Source organism: Saccopteryx leptura, chromosome 2 (assembly GCF_036850995.1).
Source record: "Saccopteryx leptura isolate mSacLep1 chromosome 2, mSacLep1_pri_phased_curated, whole genome shotgun sequence".
In the NCBI taxonomy this organism is placed as follows: domain Eukaryota; kingdom Metazoa; phylum Chordata; class Mammalia; order Chiroptera; family Emballonuridae; genus Saccopteryx; species Saccopteryx leptura.
Window position 1 is genome coordinate 312,372,026 of NC_089504.1, and position 23,378 is coordinate 312,395,403.

The 23,378-nt window shown below is 40.4% G+C and overlaps 1 protein-coding gene across 2 annotated transcripts in view; it reads right to left on the reverse strand.

Annotated features, from left to right (window-relative positions):
* Positions 1 to 23,378, reverse strand: part of PTN (pleiotrophin) — a 77,846-nt gene that overhangs the window by 1,320 nt on the left and 53,148 nt on the right. For both annotated transcript variants that reach the window (XM_066362796.1, XM_066362795.1), the window contains 3 exons: positions 17,066 to 17,181; positions 15,945 to 16,118; positions 13,488 to 13,649 (listed from right to left, as the gene is read on the reverse strand). In XM_066362796.1, the coding sequence (XP_066218893.1) occupies positions 13,488 to 13,649; positions 15,945 to 16,118; positions 17,066 to 17,180 (451 nt within the window). In that variant the 5' untranslated portion in view covers position 17,181. The remainder of the gene's footprint in view (positions 1 to 13,487; positions 13,650 to 15,944; positions 16,119 to 17,065; positions 17,182 to 23,378) is intronic.

Here is a 23,378-nt window from a genome sequence, read left to right on the forward strand (position 1 = left end):
TCAAGGTTAGACAGTAAAAGAAATATTCACCATGAGCTAACTAAAAAAAATTTTTAAATGCATAGGCAGATCACAAGGTATTTTCCTTGAATAAGATGATCATATTTTATTGCTGCCTGGTTTAGTACATATTTTTCTCAATTGGGGAAAAAAAGTCTAGGTGAAAAAAAAATTTATCTAACAAGGAAAGTCATTTACATGGTCATAACATTTCAATTGCTGACAAAGGAAAAAATAACTCAATTGGGAAGTTCATGAGGGTCATGAATCGGCCTGGGCCAGGGCTCTAACTTGGTAAGGCAGAGTGCTTTGTGATGAAATGACATAGCAGCTACTCTCAAAGGTTTTAGGAGCCAATGTGATCATATCTCGATGTGACCCAGTAGGGCACCTTCATTCACACTAAAAACAGTCAAATGAACAGAAGGAAGTATATACAGGGTACACATCAAATAACACCCCAGGTGACACGTCACTCTTCCCCATGTGGACAGAGGCTGTGAAGCAGAAATGGACGCAAACAGGAAATGAGCCACTGTCAAAATGTGAGAGAGAAAGGTGCCTGCCCGTGAGGGGACTTGTTCTTGTTCCCTGGCGTGATCCCCAGGAGCACATCTCTGCACTGGAAACTCACAGTGGTGCCCTGGGAGTGTTTTAACTTTCTGGGTTTACAAGTTTGTACCCTTTGGGGGGCAGTTTTTGAGTTGCTGGAGGATAGTCCTCACCTCTCACTCCCGGTAGGTATGTAAACATAGAAATAGGTTGTTTTATGATATGTTTGAGAGTGTTCAGGACGTCCTAAGACTTTCCTAAGAATATTCTAGAAAGGATTCCTGCTCCTCCTAGTGCCATCAACCCTAGCCCCCAGAGTGCCGTCTTTACCACATCCTGTGTGGAAAACTCAAAATCCACACAATTGGCTCACTGCATGGCGATCACGGTAAGAAAGAAGAGAGGCACTGAGAAGGTGCGTAGGAATGAATTCTGAACCCACTATTTTTTTTATTCTGAATAGAAAATGAAATCCAGATGGACACTGACGTAGTAAGTGGTCCCTCGGCCATTGTTTAGTGAAGCAATGAGGGAACGATTCTGTTAGGATCGTAATGCGAACCAGGTCTTCCCTAAGGAACTGCTTTTCATTGATATCTGCCATTGACCAGCTCAGGGATCCTGGGCAGCCCCATCATTTTGCATTTATTTCCTGTGAACCGGGGATAATAAATCCTAGGATGTGCTCCTCAGAGGACCATCAGGAACACCATGTGAGAGTATGGCCTCTAAGATCCCATTTAACTATTACTAACCCCCCACATTTACATATTTAGCAAATACACACTCTCTATCCACTATAGTTCAGGTGCTGTTCTAGATGCTGGGCTAAAAGGGCAATTGCCTAAATTCTGCTCTCACAGAGCTCCATGACAAGTAATGTTTCTAAGATTGCTTGTGTGGGTCTTTCAACACTGCAAAGCAACTCTCAAAGTACATGTTTATATTCAAGAGCAAGGATACATGGCAACTAATTGAATGGCTTTAATGCCTATTGCTCGGTTGCTAGTTTACTAGAACCTTGCAGGTGCATATGATGAAAAAGGGTATCCCCAGGGAGAATGAATTACTAGGGAGAAATGTATGCCTACAGGAGATCTAGCCTAAAGGGAAGAAAGAATGATTTCATTCTTCTTTAAACATATTAATTCATTTTCCAACACAAAATTTTAAAACACACTTATTATTAAATTACTCATAGCTTCACAACATAGAGATTTAACAGCGGGCTCTATTTACGTTTTCTTTCTATGGATAGTCATTATATATACTTTAACTAGGAACATATTGACAGTTGATAGAGTATATTATCCCAAATATTGAAAAGCACTTATTTCCATGCCATTCCATGTATTTTGAAACATGACCAAGTAGTATTTCTTTATGACATTCTAGTCCATACTGTTTATAATCTTACTCCTCCTGTCGGTAACCTGGCGTGTTCTCAGCTTTTGCTATTATAAATAATGATGCAACGTGTGTTTTGTAAATCATTGTATGTTTAAGTTTTGACTTAGTATAATTAGAAGAGGAGCTCCTGGATCAAAGGTCAGGATATTTTTTAAGCTTTTGATATGTATTAGCAAATTTCTTTCTGAAAAGCAAGTGCTAATTTAAATTTTTATCAGCAACTTATATAAGAGCCGATCACAGCAAACTTGCTCTCAAAAGGCAAATAAATAATCAAAAAGCATGCAGCCGTTCTTTTCCACTATTTACAGGCCTTTTCAGGAAGGGGAATGCCATGCAGTTGGTACAGGAAAACACCCACTCCCATCTTCAATATTAGGAAAGTCGGGAGAAACAGGGCTGTGAGTAGGTGTTGAAAGAAAGATGTCAATTTAAAGGTTTTTCAAAGATCTTGAATGGGAATAGAATTCCAAGGAATGGAAGGATTGAGAATTCTGAAATAAGCTTATCTTATTTCCTTTTTTTTTTTTAAGTTTATTTTATTGATTTTAGAGAGAGAGAAAGAGAGAGAGGGAGAGAGAGACAAGAACATCGAATCATTCCTGTATGCGCCCTGACCAGAATCAAACCAGCAACTGCTGCACTTCTAGATAATGCTCTAACCAACCAAGCTATCCAGCCAGGGTGAAACCTTTTTTTTTTTTTAATTAAGAGAGTAAGTGATTGAGAGGAGCCCGGATTTTAACAAAAGTGAATCAACTTCTTTTTGCTACGGATTTAAATGAAGTGGCTTTGGGTTTTTAAACCAATGGGAAGAATTATTCATTAGAATAGGAAGCAGAGATTTGTACCTTCTAAGAGGTAGAATTCGTATATGAGGAAGCTAACCCCCTGTGGACACGGAGGGTCAGAGTTCCAACAGACAGGGACAGCTGGAAGCATGCCATGAGAGACCACTGAGCCTTACCCGTGGGGACACACTCAATAAGTCATGAGAACTGAGCCAGGAAAGGCATCAAATATGTCACTGCCAAATAGTACTATCACCATGCAAATATGCCCCAAATCCTGGATAATCACCAAGATCTTTTTAAAGCTTTGTGAATCTATTTAAAAGAACTTGTCTGTGCTTGAGAATTGTCTACCTAGTCATTTAATCCCTGTGCCATAACTGCTGTGTCTCAGAACTGATAATAAAGCATTTTAAATTGTGAATGTACAACTCAGAGATCCACCTGGAATCCAGGTCCTAGTTGGCTAGGCTTCCTGATATGGGGCCATTCATCACATTTCTCAGTATTTAAGGTTAAATTGGGCAGCATTTACCTAATTTAATTTAAATTGGGTGTCTCCATACAGAAGGAGATTTTTATTTAAAAATCAAAATTATAATATTTAAAAGAGTTTTCTTAATATATCATTCTCAGGTATGCTCTGTCTCATGTCTATTATTACTATATTGTTGTTTCTTCTTTGATTTCTTATTTTGTAATACCACTCACTTTATTTCTTCTTTTAGGAACTCGAGGCACTTACTTCCAGGCTTGTGTATGGACTATATATGTACATATGACTAGAATTACGAATGGAAGACATACATGCATAATACAGATGTTACTGCTCCTCAATGCTGCCCACGAGCTACCTGTTATCTCACTATCCACTTTCCTTTAAATATTTTTATTTATTAATTTTAGAGATAAAAGAAAGAGAAAGTGAGAGACATCTATTTTTTGTTCCACTTATTTATGCATTCATTGGTTGGTTTTTGTATATGGCCTGATTGGAGTTCGAACCGGCAACCTTGGCGTATCAGGAAGATGCTCTAACCAGCTGATCTATCTGGCCAGGGCATCCATGTTCCTCTTTGTTCATCAGCTCTTCGTTTCAAAACAATATCTACCATGCCCTCTCAACTGTGTGCCTTTCTACATGTCTGCTTTCTGGTTTCAATTAGGCGTGAATAAAAGATATGCATCTTCGGCTAGACACAAACTAAACATTTCTGGATCCTTTAAGGCAGTGGTCCCCAACCTTTTTTGGGCCATGGACCGGTTTAATGTCAGAAAATATTTTCACAAACCGGCCTTTAGGGTGAGACGGATAAATGTATCACGTGACCGAGACAAGCGTCAAGAGTGAATCTTAGACGGATGTAACAGAGGGAATCTGGTCATTTTTAAAAAATAAAACATTGTTCAGACTTAAATATAAATAAAACGGAAATAATGTAAGTTATTTATTCTTTCTCTGCAGACCGGTACCAAATTGCCTACAGACCGGTACCAGCCTGCAGCCCAGGGGTTGGGGACCACTGCTTTAAGGAACCTCTGCTCTGCCTTCATTTCCTTTTGAGGTACACCTCAGCACTTAATTGCATCTCCTCCAAATAGAAGTTTCATCTACGGAAGCACTGGTGAGTAACGTAGATTTCACTGAAGGTCTAGTGGAGGAGATGAGAAAATTATTTCATCAACCATACAGTACAAGCTTAATAAAAGTCCATAAACTTGCCCTGGCCGGTTGGCTCAGCGGTAGAGCGTCGGCCTAGCGTGCGGAGGACCCGGGTTCGATTCCTGGCCAGGGCACACAGGAGAAGCGCCCATTTGCTTCTCCACCCCTCCGCCGCGCTTTCCTCTCTGTCTCTCTCTTCCCCTCCCGCAGCCAAGGCTCCACTGGAGCAAAGATGGCCTGGGCGCTGGGGATGGCTCTGTGGCCTCTGCCTCAGGCGCTAGAGTGGCTCTGGTTGCAACATGGCGACGCCCAGGATGGGCAGATTATCGCCCCCTGGTGGGCAGAGCGTAGCCCCTGGTGGGTGCCGGGTGGGTCCCGGTCAGGCGCATGCGGGAGTCTGTCTGACTGTCTCTCCCCGTTTCCAGCTTCAGAAAAATTAAAAAAAAAAAAAAAAAAAAAAAAGGCCATAAACTTCTTCAACCCATCAAGAAAGGGCCCAACTTTAGGATGCATTTCTTTGTATGGTAGAGTCAGGACTGTATTAGAGTCACCCCCAAATCAATGTGTGTATGTGTGTGTCCAGGTAGAAATTCACCAGAAGAAAGCCCTGTTTTTTAGTTCAATACATCCTTATGTATGAGCTAAACCTAATCTTCCATTTGGGAATTTACAAACATTAAGCATAAAAGCTGAACGTTTTCATGAATTTTTCCTTAAAGAGTCCCAGAAAAGAGCAGTGAAGATGAGAATCAGAGGTTGATTCACCTGCAAGTCTTTGAATCTGGGGCTTTCTTTTGTATGCAGTCACAGAAGCAAAACCAAAGCCGTGTGTGTGTGTGTGTGTGTGTGTGTGTGTGTGTGTGTATTCAACATTCAGCTGCTAAGCTATGTCTTTATCACCTTTGGCAAAAATATTTTTAAGCACTAAATAAACCTAAAGAGAAGCAAATATAGTCAAAGCACGGTAAATTCTGCGAAGAATGTATCACTTTATGTAGGTAGCTTCAAGAATGGGAATGTAATGATGCCTGTGAACGCACAGGCACAGTAGCAGGCAGTTCTGATACCTGAATTAGAGATTCATTGTGCACACGTGTGTATGTAGGTAGTTGGTTTGACAGTTGCTATACAATGTCTCACCTGGTGGTACTAGTGGCCCTAACTATATTCCCATGTTTCCCAAGTTGCTTTAAAAGACTTTATGGAGTTAGGTAGAATAGAGTGTCAATGCTTGGTCACATGCACATGTGAACACACACACACACACACACACACACACACACACACACACACACACACAGAAAACCATGGATAAGGAAGCAATATTTGGGTTTCCTCTGTTCAGCAAAAGCATCTGCCTCTTCCTCAATGTGTAGACCACTCTCGCGATCTTACATTCTTGACCGTGACCTCCACACACACAGATTCACTGACCTCTCCACCTCAAAACAGGAAGGGAAAACATTAACTTCTGACATGATATTAAATGTTTAAAAGCTTTGTTTCTGTAATAATGAGAACACAGAAATCTTATAAAATTTCAAAAATTATATTGGTAGCCAAGTCGGAAATGGGAATGGGGATGTATTTATTATAAACAATAACAAATAGTTCCCACTTGGTGCATCATTAGTTTCTATCATCATACCTGATGTTTAATTGTACACGGCCGGTACTACTGGAAAATTAAATGATGATTTATGAAAAAGGAGAAAAGCATGAATCCTAGAACATTTAAATTTTCAGCAGGTACAGCACCATAAATCATGTTTTATTTGCTGCCACATAGATTGTTCTTTTCCGCTGTTGTGTGCTGACTTCTGTATCCACTGAAAGTCATGTTGAATTCTTAAATCCCATACCTCGGAATGTGAACATATTTGGAGAGAGGGTCTTTTAAGAGGTAATGAAGTTCAATCGGGGGCATTAGGCTGGGTAAAACATTAGGCATTACCTAATCCAAGATAACTGGTATCCTTGTAACAGCAGGAAATTTGAAGACAGACACCCACAGAGGAAAGACAGTGGCAAGGGCCATGGACGAGGCAGGTATCTATGAGCCAAGGGAAGATGCCTGGAATAGAGCCTTCCCTTGTGGACTTGAGAAAGAATCAGCCCTGCAGAACTCTTGAGCTCAGACTTCCAGCCTCCAGAATTGTGAGAACATAGATTTCTGTTTAAGCCACCCTGTCTAGGTCCTTTGTTCCAGCAGGTGTAAGGAACTGAGATATCAGTGAATGAAACTCACCCTGTCTTTCATTTTTCTAACTTTCAGGGCACCCTCCTTAGTTGTAGAGGTGTAAATTATGGGAGCTTGTTTTTTTGTCTGTCCTCAAGAATTTTAAATATATGCCATTTCAATAGGTGACTTTGATACTATGTAACGTGGGACTCAATGCTCAGGAATGGTTTCACAAATGCTCACTGCGCTGATCATTCCCCTCATCTCCACACGTGACTTCCAGATTCCAAGCAGGTGAGCTACACTCCCTGCCCCCCACCCCACATGATTTCTCAGACCTCCAAGTACCCGACTTCAGCAGCAAAAGTTAGATTTGAAGAAATTCCCCTGGACTTCTCTACATCTTTTTAGAAAGCAGCCTTCACAGCCGCTTAATTGATTAGCCTTGTGCATCTGAGTGAAGATCTGAAAATCATGTTTTGCTATCTTCTGTAGAATAACAGTAATTTCTGAAGGCCTCAGCTGAGTGAACCCTGGAATTCTGGTAAAATTCTCTGAGCCTTGCTCTTTGGATTTCTTGCTTTCTTTTTTTTTATTTTATTAATTCAATTTATTGGGGTGACACTGGTTCACAAAACCATACAGGTTTCAAGTGGACAAACCAACCTAACCCCATCTGCACGCCACAACGCGCACCCTCCACTCCAAACAAAGTCTCTTTCCTGTCCCCACATTACCCCTTTTGCCTACCTCCTCTGGACAAAAGAAGGTGAAGGGAGTAGCCAGAAAACCATATATACATAACACACAGACACAGACAACAGGGCAGCAACAGCCAGAGGGAAAGGGGGTGGGAGGCAAGGTGGGGGCGAGCTCTTTGGATTTCTGATGAGCTCTTCTGAAAATAGTTTTTACCATATTTCCCCATGTATAAGATGCTCCCATGTATAAGACGCACCTTAATTTGGGGGCCCGAAATTTGAAAAAAATGTATTGCATAAAGTTACTGAACTCCAGTTTTATTCATCAGAAAATTCATACAACTCCTCATATGTGCAAAAAAGGGGGAAATGCAAGTAAAAAAATCTACAACCACTGTATAAGACGCACCCAGTTTTTAGACTCCAAATTTTTCAGAAAAAATGTGTCTTATACATAGGGAAATACGGTACTTCTCAGGAAAGAGTCTTCAGTGTTTTTCTTTTCCCTGCCAGCCTGCCCTGATTTCCCTGCAGGTTCCCGGAGGTTTTACCTCAGTGCAAAGCTGGCTGGAATCACTGGGAGTATGTCAGGTGTCCCCACTGACAGAGCTTGTTACCAGGACGGCGGGGCGTGGAACCCTGAGAAGCAGGAGAGTGGCTCTGAAGCTCACAGTAGGGAGCAGGCAAGCCTGAGTCCAGCCCAGGGTCCTGCCTGGGAGGCTGCTGGGTGTGACAGGTGCACTGCACTGCTTTGTCTCCCTCTCAAGAAACGTCCCCCAGCTTGAGAAATGCAGCACTAGAAAAAGTTATCACTGGCTTCAATGCAGTTATTATACAAAGGCAAGCGTGAGCCAAACATTACCTGACATGACTCCATTATAAATGACTTCCAGCAGGCTTATATTAATGTTTTAGAATTATTATTGAAACAAAAATCTAAATTATTAATTTTTTTGAGAATACTCAAAGAGTAGGAAGCACTGAGTTTGGAAAGCAGTGGTATAATAGGAAAGAACTGTGAATATAGACAGTCCCGACTTCAAGTTCAAGCCCGATTCTTCCCTGAATGGCTGACCTTCTGCAAGTTGCAGCCTCAATGTCCTCATTTGTAAAATGTGAGTGAAACTAGCTGAGGCTGTTGCAGGGATTAAACAAGACAGTGCATTCCTAAGGGTTTTGTATAATTCCTGTCACATCATAAATAATAAATGGGGATGACTTCTATAGAACTCAGGAAATGCTGATGACAAGAGCTACAACTTAAAACACGAGACAGAACTTCTCAATCCAGCAGAAGTTAGAAGTAGAAACACAAAAGCTTCAGGGGTCCAAAACCAAAGGCGTTCCCTCAACCCAGGAACTAATTAGTGTGAACAGTGTTCTATTCTGCAGCCTCCCCCCATACTAATTATTCCATGGCTGTGTGGTGTGTGCACAGCTAATGAGGCTCCGAGCGCGGAATTTACCAAGGGACATGAAAGCATACACAGTGTGCAGTAAACCCCACAAATATTTACAGTTCCTACTTCTCACATCTGTCCCAGCAATTAGAACTAAAAGTCCCTTAATAAGGACAGTAGGAAAACATCCTGATGAGTTTTCTTGAAGGTGAGCGTGTTGTCCTTTAACAGTGATTTCTCTGTACATTTGTGAAGCCAATGAATAAATGATGTGTCCTAGTGAGCCAGACTAGCACAATTTAGTTGGATACATCGGTCAATCACTCAGGTCAGTACTATTCATTGAGTTCCTCTCATGGACTAGACACCATGATATGTGTGGTACCTTACACAGGTGAGCAGCACGTGGCTCCTGCCCTTAAGATGTTCATTGGTGTGAGCAGCAAATACATCCTTGCTACAGAGGAATGAATGAATGTCTCATCAGAGGAGTGACCCCTCCCAGAAACTTAAATGCTTGGGAAGGGAACTCTGCTGAGATTTAACACTGATCTCTTTTCTAGTCTTTGAACAAAACAAGTTGTTTTTTTTGTGGCCACAGGGCCTTTGAGCTTCTTGTTTCACTTAGAATACCAGGATGGCAAGTTCAAAAGTTACCGCTCACAGAAGCTGTCCCTGGTTATTCTACCTTAGTCCCTCCAACCCCATCCCATGCCAGTCACTCTAACACTTGGCTATTTGGTTCTTAAGACTACTTACTCCAATATACAGTCATAATTTTAATTTTCTATTTTTCTTTGTCACTATTATCTACCCAACAGCATCACCAGAACAAGTAGCAAGAGGAAAGGAAACTTGTTGAGTATCACTAGCTCCTAACGTACTGCCTGCTCCATCAAAGGCTCTTAGTAGATTTTATAAATAAATGAATAAACCGGAAGGAATGCCAAAGGCCTTTCACAGGATTTGTCCTTCAGAATGTGCCTTGGGATTTGTCCCTCTGCTCCTCGTACTCCACTCTAGGTCCAGCACGGTCATAATTTTGTCCCTGGTGTTAACTCTAGCAGACAGCATCCATCAGTAACATATTTACTGAATGAACAGGGTAGGTTTTACAGAATGAAATATATAAACTGGCCCTGGCCAGTTGGCTCAGCGGTAGAGCGTCGGCCTGGCGTGCGGGGGACCCGGGTTCGATTCCTGGCCAGGGCACATAGGAGAAGCGCCCATCTGCTTCTCCACCCCCCCTCCTTCCTCTCTGTCTCTCTCTTCCCCTCCCACAGCCAAGGCTCCATTGGAGCAAAGATGGCCCGGGCGCTGGGGATGGCTCCTTGGCCTCTGCCCCAGGCGCTAGAGTGGCTCTGATTGCAGCAGAGCGATGCCCCGGAGGGGCAGAGCATCGCCCCCTGGTGGGCAGAGCGTCGCCCCTGGTGGGCTGCCGGGTGGATCCCGGTCGGGCGCATGCGGGAGTCTGTCTGACTGTCTCTCCCCGTTTCCAGCTTCAGAAAAATACAAAAAAAAAAAAAAGAAAGAAATATATAAACTGCAGAAAAATAACAGGTTCCAGGCTTTTAGAACCACAGGCACAGAGAAATAAACGTGTAAGTTTGGTGTGGCCGGGCCACAGTCCATTGGCAAAGACTCAGACAGGTGTCAAACTGGATGATGCCTGAGCAGCATGTCCTACTAGGGAACCAGAATCTGATTCTGTTGCTGATAGAAAACCATGATCAAAGAAGGATTTTTAGGAAAGAATAAGTGGGTCTGACATTCATTATTCTTCTTAGATAAAAAACTGAGATCACTCTGTAGAATAGATTAAGGGGACAGAGTTATGCAGGAAGCCAAAGATCTAGAATCAGACCGCTGGGTAATTTAGCCCTGGCTCACAATAAATATTAACTATAATTACTATTATTGTCATCATTAAGATTTTTTTTCTTTTTTGCTTGAAAAGGTGCTGAGAAAAACACCCAGCTCAAGAAGTTCATTTGGAAGAAAGGAAATCATCTTAAAAATACTGCACATGTTTCACGCATTCTTACATATATGACTTCATTTTATCCTTTCAGCAGTGCTAGGAGATATTTATTGTAGATTCTAATTTACAGAAGACAAACCAGATAATATCATTCTAATAAGAAAAGAACAGAATTAGATCTTCTCACTTCACATACGGTAGCATGGATGGGAAATAAAATATAGATATTTGCACAGATTGATGAAACAGAATAGACAGCCCAGAAATAAACGCACACCTATCAGGTCAATTCCTCTATGACAAAGGTCGGAATATACAGTAGAATAAAGACACTCTCTTCAATAAATGGTGTTGGGAAAACTGGACAGACACATCGCAAAAGAATGGAATGGACCACTTTCTTGTACCATGTACAAGAGTAAACACAAACAGATTAAAGATTTAAAAATAAAATAAAATGCAGATGTTCAAAGATTTTTGTGAGCAGGATAAAGACATTGTAACCTTGTGACCGAACTAAATAAGAGTGTTTTCCTCCTATCAAGGACAAAATTCCCACAAGGTGATCCAGGCTGCCTTTTTTTTTTTTGGTCAAATGCAAGGGCAGCAGCCGTCAGCCCCCTTTCCTCCTGTTGCAGGGTCTCAGGGGCAAGGGAGCTGAGAGTCTGCCCTTACACCTCTCTGTACACAGAAGTCACCAGCACAGCACAGCTCTTCCACAGAGTATTGCCACGCTCATTCCTAAGGGATGTCAGAGCCCAGAAAATAGAAAAAAGAAAAAAAAAAGTCAGGGAACTTCTTTTATCTTTAAAAGGACTGGCAAAAGAATCTATTTAGTGGGGAGAGAATCAAGAATGCTGGGAATATCACTTGCCTGACCCTTTTCTCCATTTAATAATCAGCTGCCAAAAAATGGTGCCCCACACGCAGCTGAGTCTTGCACTTAAACAGTTGCTGTTCTTTTGATCTTTAAAGATGAATTGTCAAACCGAAGAGAGGGCTAGGCAATGGTCCAAAAGAAAAAAAGAAAAGAGCAGCAAGATGGGGAAACTTTGAGAAAGATCTGGGAAGATATAAAAGGAATTGGGGTTATCGTGAGCAGGGGAATTTATTTATTTTTTTCTTTATTATTTTTTTTTTGCATTTTTCTGAAGCTGGAAACAGGGAGAGACAGTCAGACAGACTCCCGCATGTGCCCGACCGGGATCCACCCGGCACGCCCACCATGGGGCGACGCTCTGCCCACCAGGGGGCGATGCTCTGCCCATCCTGGGAGTCGCCATGTTGCGACCAGAGCCACTCTAGCGCCTGGGGCAGAGGCCACAGAGCCATCCCCAGCGCCCGGGCCATTTCCGCTCCAATGAAGCCTTGGCTGCAGGAGGGGAAGAGAGAGACAGAGAGGAAAGCGCGGCGGAGGGGTGGAGAAGCAAATGGGCGCTTCTCCTGTGTGCCCTGGCCGGGAATCGAACCCGGGTCCTCCGCACGCTAGGCCGACGCTCTACCGCTGAGCCAACCGGCCAGGGCTCAGCAGGGGAATTTAACAAGGGTCTGGTCACAGCAGAGCTTGAGTTGGCAGCCAGGACGACAGGAGGGATTAACACATTTCCTGGACCACCTGTAACACAGACATCCAACCCTGTATCACATGCTCCTGCTTCTGACTATACCAGAAACCAGCTGAGAATACCCTTCACCCAGGCAGACTCAGAGGCTGCCCCGCTGGTATCAAAAGGAGCTTCACTGTACCCCTTGTTGATGTAGCTTATTTAATAAGTAACAACTAAGAATGTCCATGTATGTCAACAGTAACTCGGAGTCTAGAATGCTCCAAGGTGATCATTAGGCCATGTCATCACTGTGGCACTTGGGAAAATTTGAGCCCCTCGAGGACCCTTCTGCACAAGTCCTGACTCAGCCTCAGGTTAGACCCTCCACTGCACTGGTGACCCCCAGAACCAGATCAGCTGGGCTGCTCTGTACCCACAGACGGGGCTGCCTGTGGGTCAGGACAATGGCCGCCCACCCTGGCAGCCCCGCTTGGCTTGGCCGACTTCTGATTCCAGAGTGAGCTGTCCATCATTTAAACATTCCATGATAAATGTAGTTGGAGAGCTAATCAAGCTAAAAGGGAAGGTAAAGGCTCCCAAAGGCGTATAAGAAATACAGAACTTATCAAGGTATGCGGTAGAAAGAGGAAAATGTAAAATAACTGAGGTGATGTCACGAAAACGGTATCTGTTAGATCATCTAGGAAACACTTAATTTAAAATCTTCTGCCCTATGACCTTTATACATACTTGTCAAAATGTAGTCCCAATTTAGGGCTTGGAATATATAATCATCAACAACTATCTTAATTGGCCTGTTTTGCTATACCATTTATTTGTGCTAGGAGGCTATTCTAATCCCCACATCTGTGCAGAGAACTCCAATTTCCTGCTAAAAAGTATTTGTGTAAAATTTAATATATGGAGCTCTTTTCCAATTTCTTTCTTAAGGTAATTCACCTAAGACCCTGGTCAGCAAACTGCGGTTCACGAGCCACATGTGGCTCTTTGGCCCCTTAAGTGTGGCTCTTCCACAAAATACCATGTGCAGGCGCTACCTCAATAAGGAATGTATCTACCTATATAGTTTAAGTTTAAAAAATTTGGCTCTCAAAAAGAATTTCAATCGCTGTACTGTTGATATTTGGCTCTGTTGACTAATGAGTTTGCTGACCACTAACTATGGAAAAGGAAGATCTTGCCTGAGTCCATTGATCCATTCATATTTAAATTACGGTCAAGGAGAGACTGAGAACCTACCTTGAGGCTTGGGTTTAGTCAGTTTGCCACAGGGCTTAGAGATGGTGACAGTTTTCTGGCAGTCAGCATTGTGGAGGGCTCGCTTCAGACTTCCGGTTCTGGTCTTCAGGGCGGTATTCAGATCACACTCTCCCCACGCCTGGAATTGGTATTTGCACTCCGCTAAAGGCAGGGTAAGACCAAACAGAAACCTTTGAAAGATTCTGTGACCGTGCCATGAAAATAAAAGACACTTTTGTTTTTAACTCTTCGTGGTTACATAATTGTAGATTCACACAGTTGTAAGAAATGAGAGAGATCCCATATACCCTTAACTGTGATATCTTCCATAGTTATAGTCCAATAGCACAGCCAGGAAACTGACATGGATACAATCCACAGAACCTACTTGGGTTTCATTCATTCTTTTGGGTATGTGTGTGAGGGAGGCAGGATTTAGTTCTGTGTAACTTTATCCCATGTGTAGATACAAGTGACAACTACCACCATTGATATACAAAACTGTTCTATCACAAGGGTCCCTTGGGCTATCCTTCTATAGCCATATGGCTTCTTCCTTTCTCATCCCTTTAACTTCCGGCAATCACTATTCTGTTCTCTATCGCTCTAATTTTTTCATCTCAATTTTGTCATTCATCTTCATGCATGGGATCAAATTCTATGCAGACTTCTGAGATTGGCTTTTTCATTCAGCATAATTTCTGGGAGGTCCATCCAAGTTGTGTATATCCATAGACTGTTCCTTTTCATTGCTGAATAATATTCCAGATGTATGATTTGTTGAACCATTCACCAGCTGAAGGACATCAGGGTGGTTTCCAGCTTTTGGCTACTACAAATAAAGCTGCTACATACATTCACGTACAGATTGTTGTGGAAACAAGTTTTCATTTCTCTAGGATCAATACCCAAGAGGAAAACCACTGCATTGCATGGTAAACAAATGTTTAGTTTTGTAAAAAAAACTGCCATAGTCTCTTCCAATATGGCTGTCCTATTCTATATTCCCATCAGCAATGGATGAATGATCTAGTTTTCCCATATCCTCTCTAGTAGTTGGTATTATTTTTTATTTTAGCCACTCTGATAAGTATATAGTGCATAGCAATAGCTTGTTGGTTTTCATTTTCATTTCCCTATTGGGAAAAGATGTTGAGTATCTTTCTGGTATTTGCTGCCTATATATCCCCTTTGGTTAATGTTTCATTATCATAAGTCTTTTGCCTAATTGAATTGTTACTTTTGAGACTTCTTTATATATTCTAGATACAAGTCCTATAAGACACACTTTTAAAAACTTTTGGTAGGTTAGTCTTTATGGTACCCATATACAATTTAAGACCAAAGGCTTTTAAATTTTACCAGGCTTTTAGAATTTACCTCCATTCATAAAAAATGCCCCAAAGGTTGTAGAAAGTGACAAAAACATAGTGTACAGATTCACTGCTCTTCTTCACTGGCCTATTAGCCAGAGTACATTTCTGTAAACTAGTGAGAGTATTTGAGACATTGTGTCTCACCATGGCTAAGAAAGACAAACATTCAAGAATATGAAAAAATATAGGTAATTTGGGTGTGTAACTGTGGGTTTAAAGTTAGAGAATTGAAAGATTCCTTCTCAAATAGGTAGATGAGGCCAATGAGATTGGCAATAGTCAGTGGGAGAGAATCTGTGAAAAATGGCTGTCATCAGCCAGCCCTCCTGGATTCGATAAGTCAGTCTCCAAACCAGTGTGGAGAATGGAGAGGACCAAAAGACAGAGAGGGCTTGAAAAAGACCTGGAGAAGAGGGATAATCAATAAGAAAAGGGGAAAGAAAGATACAAGGTACTTAGAAATAGAAGAAGAAAAGATGGACAGAGAAAATAGATCAATGAACATTATGAGGAGGCATCAAGAACATATTTTATGTCCCTATTGGTAAGGCAATGGTTCCCAATCAGTGGCTGCTTTGACCCCAGGGGACACTAGGCAATACCTGGACACATTTTAGTTGTTTGCAGAGGTGGGTGGTGCTAGTGGGAACTATAAAGGACAGAATACAGAGATGGTGCTAAAAATCTTACAGTGCACAGAACAGCCCCCCACAACAAAAACTGCCTAGCCCGTAATGTTAGTACAGTAAGTTCTCACTTAAGATTGTCAATACTTTCTACAACTTTAAGCAAAACAATGTCTAATAAAACCAATTGATACCATACACTACTTGATATAAATAAGACTTAAGTTTCTACAGCATCTCACCAATGTTATCATGAAAAGAAGTTGAATCTACTGTGGTGCCAAAATTGAGAAGCCCTAGGATTAGGCAAGATGTCTTGTGATTTTTTTTTATCTGATAAAATAAACTCATTGAAAATAAACGATAGTCAAGCTCAAAAAGATTTTTGGTGGAAGAATGCAAGAATGATCTCAAGTGGATGGTTGAGTCAGTAGGACTCCAAGGGAGGGACTTACCTCCAAATTGCTTCTTCCAGTTGCAGGGGATCTTACATCTCTGGGTCTTCATGGTTTGCTTGCACTCAGCTCCAGTGCGGGTGCCCTCCCGGGTGCCCAGCCCACAGTCTCCACTAGTGGGCACACACACACTCCACTGCCATTCTCCACAGTCAGACTTCTTCACTTTTTTTTCTGGAAGGAGGAACGAATAATCAACATTCAGAAAACTCTTTAACTTTTGAGATCATTACAGGGTCAGGACTTTTCACCTACATCTTCAGTGTCCAGCAAATAGTAGAAACTTGAGAGGTGTTAGCGGAATGATGGAATCAATGAATGACCAGCAGAAGGGAAGAGGAAAACTAAAGAAGGAGAGAGAACTAATGTTAATTTAACTCTTACTATGTGCCAGGGACTGTGCTAAGTGATTTACTGACATTTCCTTGTAGAAGTAAATATTTCTATAAAATAGAAGGTGGTCAAAACAGTTAAACCCCCCAAAATGAGAAAACATATTATTAGAAGCAAGAGTTGTTAGATTTGCTTTCTCAATGCAAGTCGGTGTTCCTTTCTCTTTCTTATCAATAGAATAGCATAATATAGATGTGGTGCAACTGACTGCCCACTCCACAGACTCCTTACTGGGAGTAACACTTTAAAAAAGGTGCTTCTTTCTCTCTGAGCTTCGGGTTCCTTCTTTAGTAATATGAAATAAAACAATAATGCCTTGAAGGGCTCTTTTTGAAGACAAGAGGCAATATAAATAAAACACCTGATTCTTGGTTAAATGGTCAATACATAGTAGCTGCTGCTATGATCATTATGTTAATGGTCATCATCTATTATATTTCAGGACTTACAGTTGGGGGAAGATGAGAGGAGATGTTGCTTAGGTTCCTGGAAACGTTTGAAAGAAAGGGAGGGAAGGAAGAAGAAAGGAAGAAAGGAAGGAAAGAAGGAAGGAAAGAGGGAAGAAAGGGAGGGAAGGAGGGAAGGAGGTGAGAGGAGAAGAAAAGATAAAGGAAGGGAGAGAAGGGAGGGATGAGGGGAAAGAAGGAGGGAGGGAGAAAGGAAGAGGTAGTTGGACCAGAAGGACATTAACCAATAAAGAGTCTTGCCTTCATATCCCTACTGCTCACCTGGTTTCTCTTTCTTCCCTGCTTCAGCAGTGCCCACAGCTGCCAAAATGAAAATGAATGCCAAGAAGGCAGCTGCAAATTTTCGACGCTGCTGCAGGTACTGTTGGGACTGCATTCTAGGAATAAACAGAGACACAGAAGAAGGTGGTGTCAACCTAAATCAGAGAGGAAGACTAACGAAACTCCTGCATGAAGGGCTCCATTTTCCATTTCTGGACTATTACATTTTAGGAAGATTTGTATCAATTATCTTATGTGTAATTGTATCTTTTCTCTTAAACAGCCACAGAAATAAGTGCTCTTTTACAATCAGTCGTATATTTGCTGACAAAATCCAACTGTTCTCCATGTAAGACTTCACACAACACAACCATTTGGTAAGTTTGACTCAAGAATGACAGAAGCAAAGGAATCTTGATGACATGTGTTTGAAAAGACTCCTATAGGAAGTCTTCCTGGGAGTGACACTTGGTAATGTCAATAACTATAGTCATCTTTATAGCACTTAAAAAGATCATGGTGTTCTAGTCCACACGGATAACTTGACTGGACGCAATGAATGAATTATCTGTGCAAATATATGTTTGCTGTTATCTTTAGATGCATCAGTATTGACCAATATCTCTAATTTCATAAATAAGTTCCCATGATCATGATCATCCTATTTTCATTGTTCCATTATTCATCGGTCCATCGAAGAGTGAAACATGAAACAGATGTAAGGATATGCATAGCACGCATATGCACACACACACACACACACACACATTCATATATATAAACCACACAAGCTCACATGTGCTAAAAATCCTCTAAATTGTAGGACAATAAAAAGAGTTCACACTCACTCAGAATTTGAAATTCTCCACATTTGATATGATCAAAGCCTCAGAATAACATTAGAAAAACTCCCTTAGAATTTGAAGTCACATCTGAGAGTCAATATGGTCACCTTGCCAAAGCAAACTTGAGAAGTTTCTGCCTTAGCCCGGAACAACCCACTTCCTAGTGGCTATCCCAAGCCAATGGCTGCAGCAACCCAACTGGCATTTATTTAATCTCCAGCTGGTGTGTACCTGGTGTTTATATAAAAATAACAATAATGACTTAGGGTCCTTAGCTCTGAGGATTTTCTTTCCAGAAGTGGTAATAGATTAGCTCAGATGATTTGACATTCTCTTGAGTGTGAACAATAAAACCTCATACATATAAGGAATTGGGATTATTCTGTTCTGCAATTTGCTTCTCTCATTCAAAAATACCTATGAAATGTTATCCTTGTCAATAAATTTGTCTCCCTTTCTGTGCCACTGGAATGCTATTTTTTATTAATGTTTTTTTAATCAATGACTTCAGATTCCATTGCAAGGATGAAGCATATTTCATTTACCAATATAAATGAATATTTTGGTCATTTAGTCCTTTCACCGAATAATAAGTCCTAATTAGCTACTCACCATCTCCACTACTTTATAAAATTGGGTGGTCTGTTCTTCCTTCTAATGCTAAACGCTCAGAAATTAAGAAGTGGGAAAATGGTGAATTTCAGCTTCACAAATTCTAAGGAAAGACACACCCAAGTCCATGTGTACAGGGAGTCACCTCTGCAATATGATACGTGATCAGAAACAGGTTTGAGTTGGAGAATACCTTTCTTCTTCTCCACCTCCTCTCCACGGCCCTTAGGTTTTGTCACCATTCTGCTTAAGCCTACATTTTGATAGCTTAGATTTTTCTGGGTTGAAAAAATGAATAAAGGTTATTTGAAAGAAGAGAGTAAGAGGGTTTAGAAAAGAGATGATTAAAATTAACCAAAAAATTCAAGTTGCCCAAACTGTACCCACTTAACACACTGGTGCCTTGCTGATGTAGTAAATACTTGAGTAATTAGCACATGTGTGGATAATGGGTCCTCTTGCTGGTGGTATCTGCAGAGTTGATTATTTGTCCTGAGCATCAAGTAAAGGCAAAAATCTCTGCATGTACCTAGCATCTATCTACCTAGTTTTATATTTTTAACTCTGCCTGCTCTCCAACAGAGCAGAGGCAAGAGCATTGATCTTAAGTGGTCAAGAGCATGGCTGAGGGAAAGAAAACAGTAGAAGAAGCAAGCTTGCCAAGCTGGCTCAGTTCTTTTGAATATTTACTTACTTGTACCCCCTCCCACCGCCATCGTTTGTTGTATTTGCCCTCTAAGATTGAGTTTCATAGGGTTTAATGGTTAAGTTGAAGCCTAACATTGATGGAGGCTGGTGTCTGGAAATCACTATTGAAAAATCTCAATCATTAATGAGTCTGAAGCTCAAAGATAAAAGAGAAATAAAGTTAAAGAAACCAGTTCAGAGGAAAAGTGTTAATTTATTAAATCCTGATCTCTGCTCTAGAGAAATAGTTGATTAAAAGGAAAAGGGACCTCCCCTTTTCTTTTGCATTTTAATAGGATCTAGAGGTCTTCACAATGATTAGCATTTGATATAAATAGAAGACAAGGATGCTAGAATCTGTCCCATAGTGATCTGTTTGGACTAACTTGGGATTTGAAGGCAGAAGCTTTGGCTTATACTGCAGCTCCACCATCTAATTTGTAGAATGTCCTTGGGTAAATCATAGGTATTTGAACCTCTGTTTTGACATCTGCAAAGTGGGAGTGATTACAGATAGCAACTACTTGATAAGCCAGTCATGAAAATGCAAGATAGAAACATAGAGCTAACAAGAACATTAAGGAATATACTATGAGTTGCTAAATAAAAGTAATTCATCCTCACACTCTTATTACCCAGTATAAGGAAGTGCTGTTTTAAAAGTAAGAAATAATAAGCATTACACTTTGAGCTGTCTAATATGATCCAAAAGCAAAAGACAAAAATGCAAGACAACAATGAGAAAAAGAAAAGGAGAGAGAGAGATGACTTAAGGTCAGCTAAAGACTGTTAACCTTTTCAGAATACAAATTCATTCTGCCCTTTGACTTGCTAGAAGCTGACACAAACTCAAGGACCTTCATCCCCATATTACTTTGGAGTTCACTAAAGTCAGGGAAGATCCACATTGAGACTCAGGGAACACGTCGATGCAACTTAACTTGCATGAAATGAGAATGAAAAATCTCACTTTGTAACTGTATTTTACAGTCTAATTGTCCCATCTTTGGCCAGTGTAAGCTTCAGTACATTGGCTCATAAGTTCTTTTCACATGACCCTCGTAATCTTTCAAAATGTCCTTGCTCTCTTCCATATGGCTAAGAGCCCATGAAGTATGATGATCGTTTACTGATAAATATTTTGAATCAGCCCCCCCCCCCCCAATTATCCTTGTCATTCCTCGTTATTCTCTTCTGAGAGGAGATGATTTTCTTTTGCCTCTGAGCTTTTATAATTCAGGAATTCCAAAACTAGCCAGCCACTTCTCCTCACTGACCCATTCTCTTCCCTCTACCACAATCTCTGGATCCACTTCAGGTCTGACCAACAACCACTCATGGGTAAACCATCCAGTCAAATTGAAATCTTCCCAGCTTACAACCTGTATTAATATCTTAGGTCCTATTTTAAAATAACCAAACAAATCATCATTTTAGGAAATGTTTACCTTTCCCAAGAAAAATTACAGCAGTCGTTTATTTCATTTAAACATCATGTCCCAGAGTGTTCTTTTATTCATGCTTTCTGACTTGGTAATATAGCAGGAAATCCATTTTGACTAAAAGCATGTGGCCTTTTCCCCTCTGTCCCTTATTAATATTTACTAGGATGCGTAGGTTGCTTAAAAATTGCTTTCTACTTCAAATTCAACTCTAAATACACAAAGGCATTCAGGAATGAGAGAGGGAAAAATAAATCAAGTAAAACAAGTGCTCAATAAAAATGGATTAGGTTTCCCTTTATAATATGACTGTGATGGGAAGGTCTGTTTATTCAATTATTTTTTGGAGCCAAATAAGTTCAAAGTTGGTTGTATTATTCATTTACTGCTTTCATTTGCTATAATTAAAAGTAACCAGAGATGAATGCTAAGCATTTTAGAATTTTCTAGTTTCCTTTGAATTCTTTTTATATCTGTCTGCTGCAACTTGATATAGAGAGAAACAAATTAAGGGTTTTAGGATAAGTCAGACCAAAGATAGAAACCCAACTCTGGTTAACAGAGCAATTCATTTAATTTCTCTGAAACTTTTTCCTTGGCTGGAGACATGAATATAAAGTCTGTCACACAGTGGTTTTGAGATTAGAGATTATGAAAAGTGAGGAACAAGGACCTGGCCCATGACAGACCCATCATATCTTCTCCTGTTATGCTTTCTGAATTTGTACCACAGTCCCTTTGCTCCTGCACCTTTACCTGTGCTAAGACAACAAATTGACATTTTGGATGGAATTTTCCTCCATCCCAAACATTGAATTTTCACTGGGCAAAAAATGGCAACTATGTCTCCCTGTCACAGATGATCATGCTATCTTAAACTCACCTTTCTGGTACCTTGCTTGTTTCCCTCTACTCTATTCTCTTCTAAAGCTAAGGTGTCCATAATATCTTGAAACTTTTCTTTCTCACAGAAATCCATTTGACTTTGTCTTCTTGCTTCCTTTACCCAATCCATATATCTTTAGCCAGAAAGAAGTACTTACAATGCTCTAAACCCAGAAACATCATTTCAATCCATGGATCCCACACTGTCCCACTGATAGAAGTCCTGCCCCAAATCCTTCTACCTGGCAAACCCTCATCATCTTCCAAGGTCTAGTGCAAGGATTTCACCTTCCATACAGCCTTTGCTGATACAATATTGTCTGTCCTCTTTATCTCGGGAACTCACTGTACCACACCCATTCCATAGACTATGATCATTCACAACCCCCGAATTTACAAGTGGTGTATTATTGACTCAATATACTCCTATCATATAAAACTGGGGAAACTGACAGGAGCCCTCTAGAACATTATATTTAGTAACCATCCCTTTTTTTAGTTCCCTTCAATTTCTTGTCTTCCATGACCAGTACTAGCAGTTACTTTCAGAGGTAATTATTTCTCAATAAGACAAAAACAAATAATAGCGTATATTGTAACACAAGAAGAGACTAACAAAGCTGCCCAAAAGGTGGACACCGAGAAATCATCAAAAAATGTTCCCAATATGCTTTAGCTATTTTACTGGTTTCCATCCACCAGCCATGAAGTAACTTCTCATCTAAGGCAGATTACTGGCAGTGCAAGCCATCGACCTTATGAGATGCTATTAGCATGACTGACATTTAGAATATTCTCTAGCGCTGATGTTCTATCAAAAGCTTTTGAAATAGAAGTAATATAATTTTCTGTACACACATGTGTGATTGTGATTGGGTATGTGTAGATATAATAGTGTGTGAGTAGTGTACACAAACACTTCTATACATCCTCCTTCAGTTATAGGTCCTTTAAGGGACAGAAGCCTATATTTTTGTTGTTACATTTATCTATAAGATTTAGAACAGTATTTGACACATAGTTATCACTTATATATTTCTTGAAAAAAGAAATAAAATAATAAATAGCTTTGTATCCAATATGATAACTGACCACAGTATCTAAAATGGCACTGACTTCATATATTTTGTGCCCTCATCTGGCCTTATTTACTTTTTTTTTCCTTAGCACAAATTAATGCTGGGTATATTATATTTTTATCTTTATTTGCTAATTATCTTTTCTCTCAAGATGGCAGGCCTCTGAAGAATAGCAACAAGTTCTGGTCAGTGAAACCATATAAAAGACCATGTGCAGAAGAACACACAGGAATATAAAAAGACATTCCGGGGCTCAGTGTTCTCAGTAATCATAACTAAAATACATTTTAATTATTTTTTTAACAGCTAAAGAGCCTTGGTTTTGAGGTTGCTTTTTTTTTTTTTACTTTAAGTCCATTTTCTCCATAAAGATGGTGGCAAAACAAACTTTTATGATTTTTTGAATTTTGATAAGCAAATTTGGGATGGAAAGCATTTCCAATGGAAGGAATGGAATAAGCCAAAGCTGTAGGTGAGGAATCAAGAGACCAATCTGAAGTACATAGTTCCATTTGTTAGTAAAAGAAGAAAATGTGTTGTAAATGCACAAAACCAAAGCAAGCAGGGTTTTTGAAATCATAATTATTATCAGTGAATATTTAGTGGCCATTTACTATATGCAACATAATAAGCTAGGTTATAAGAAAGACACAAGTGTGAATTATATTTAATCTCATGAATGCCATATCATTACAAACTTCAGGATGGAGAACAAATATACATCATATTTTTGTCTGAGCTCTAAAATGCTCTAACGAAAAGC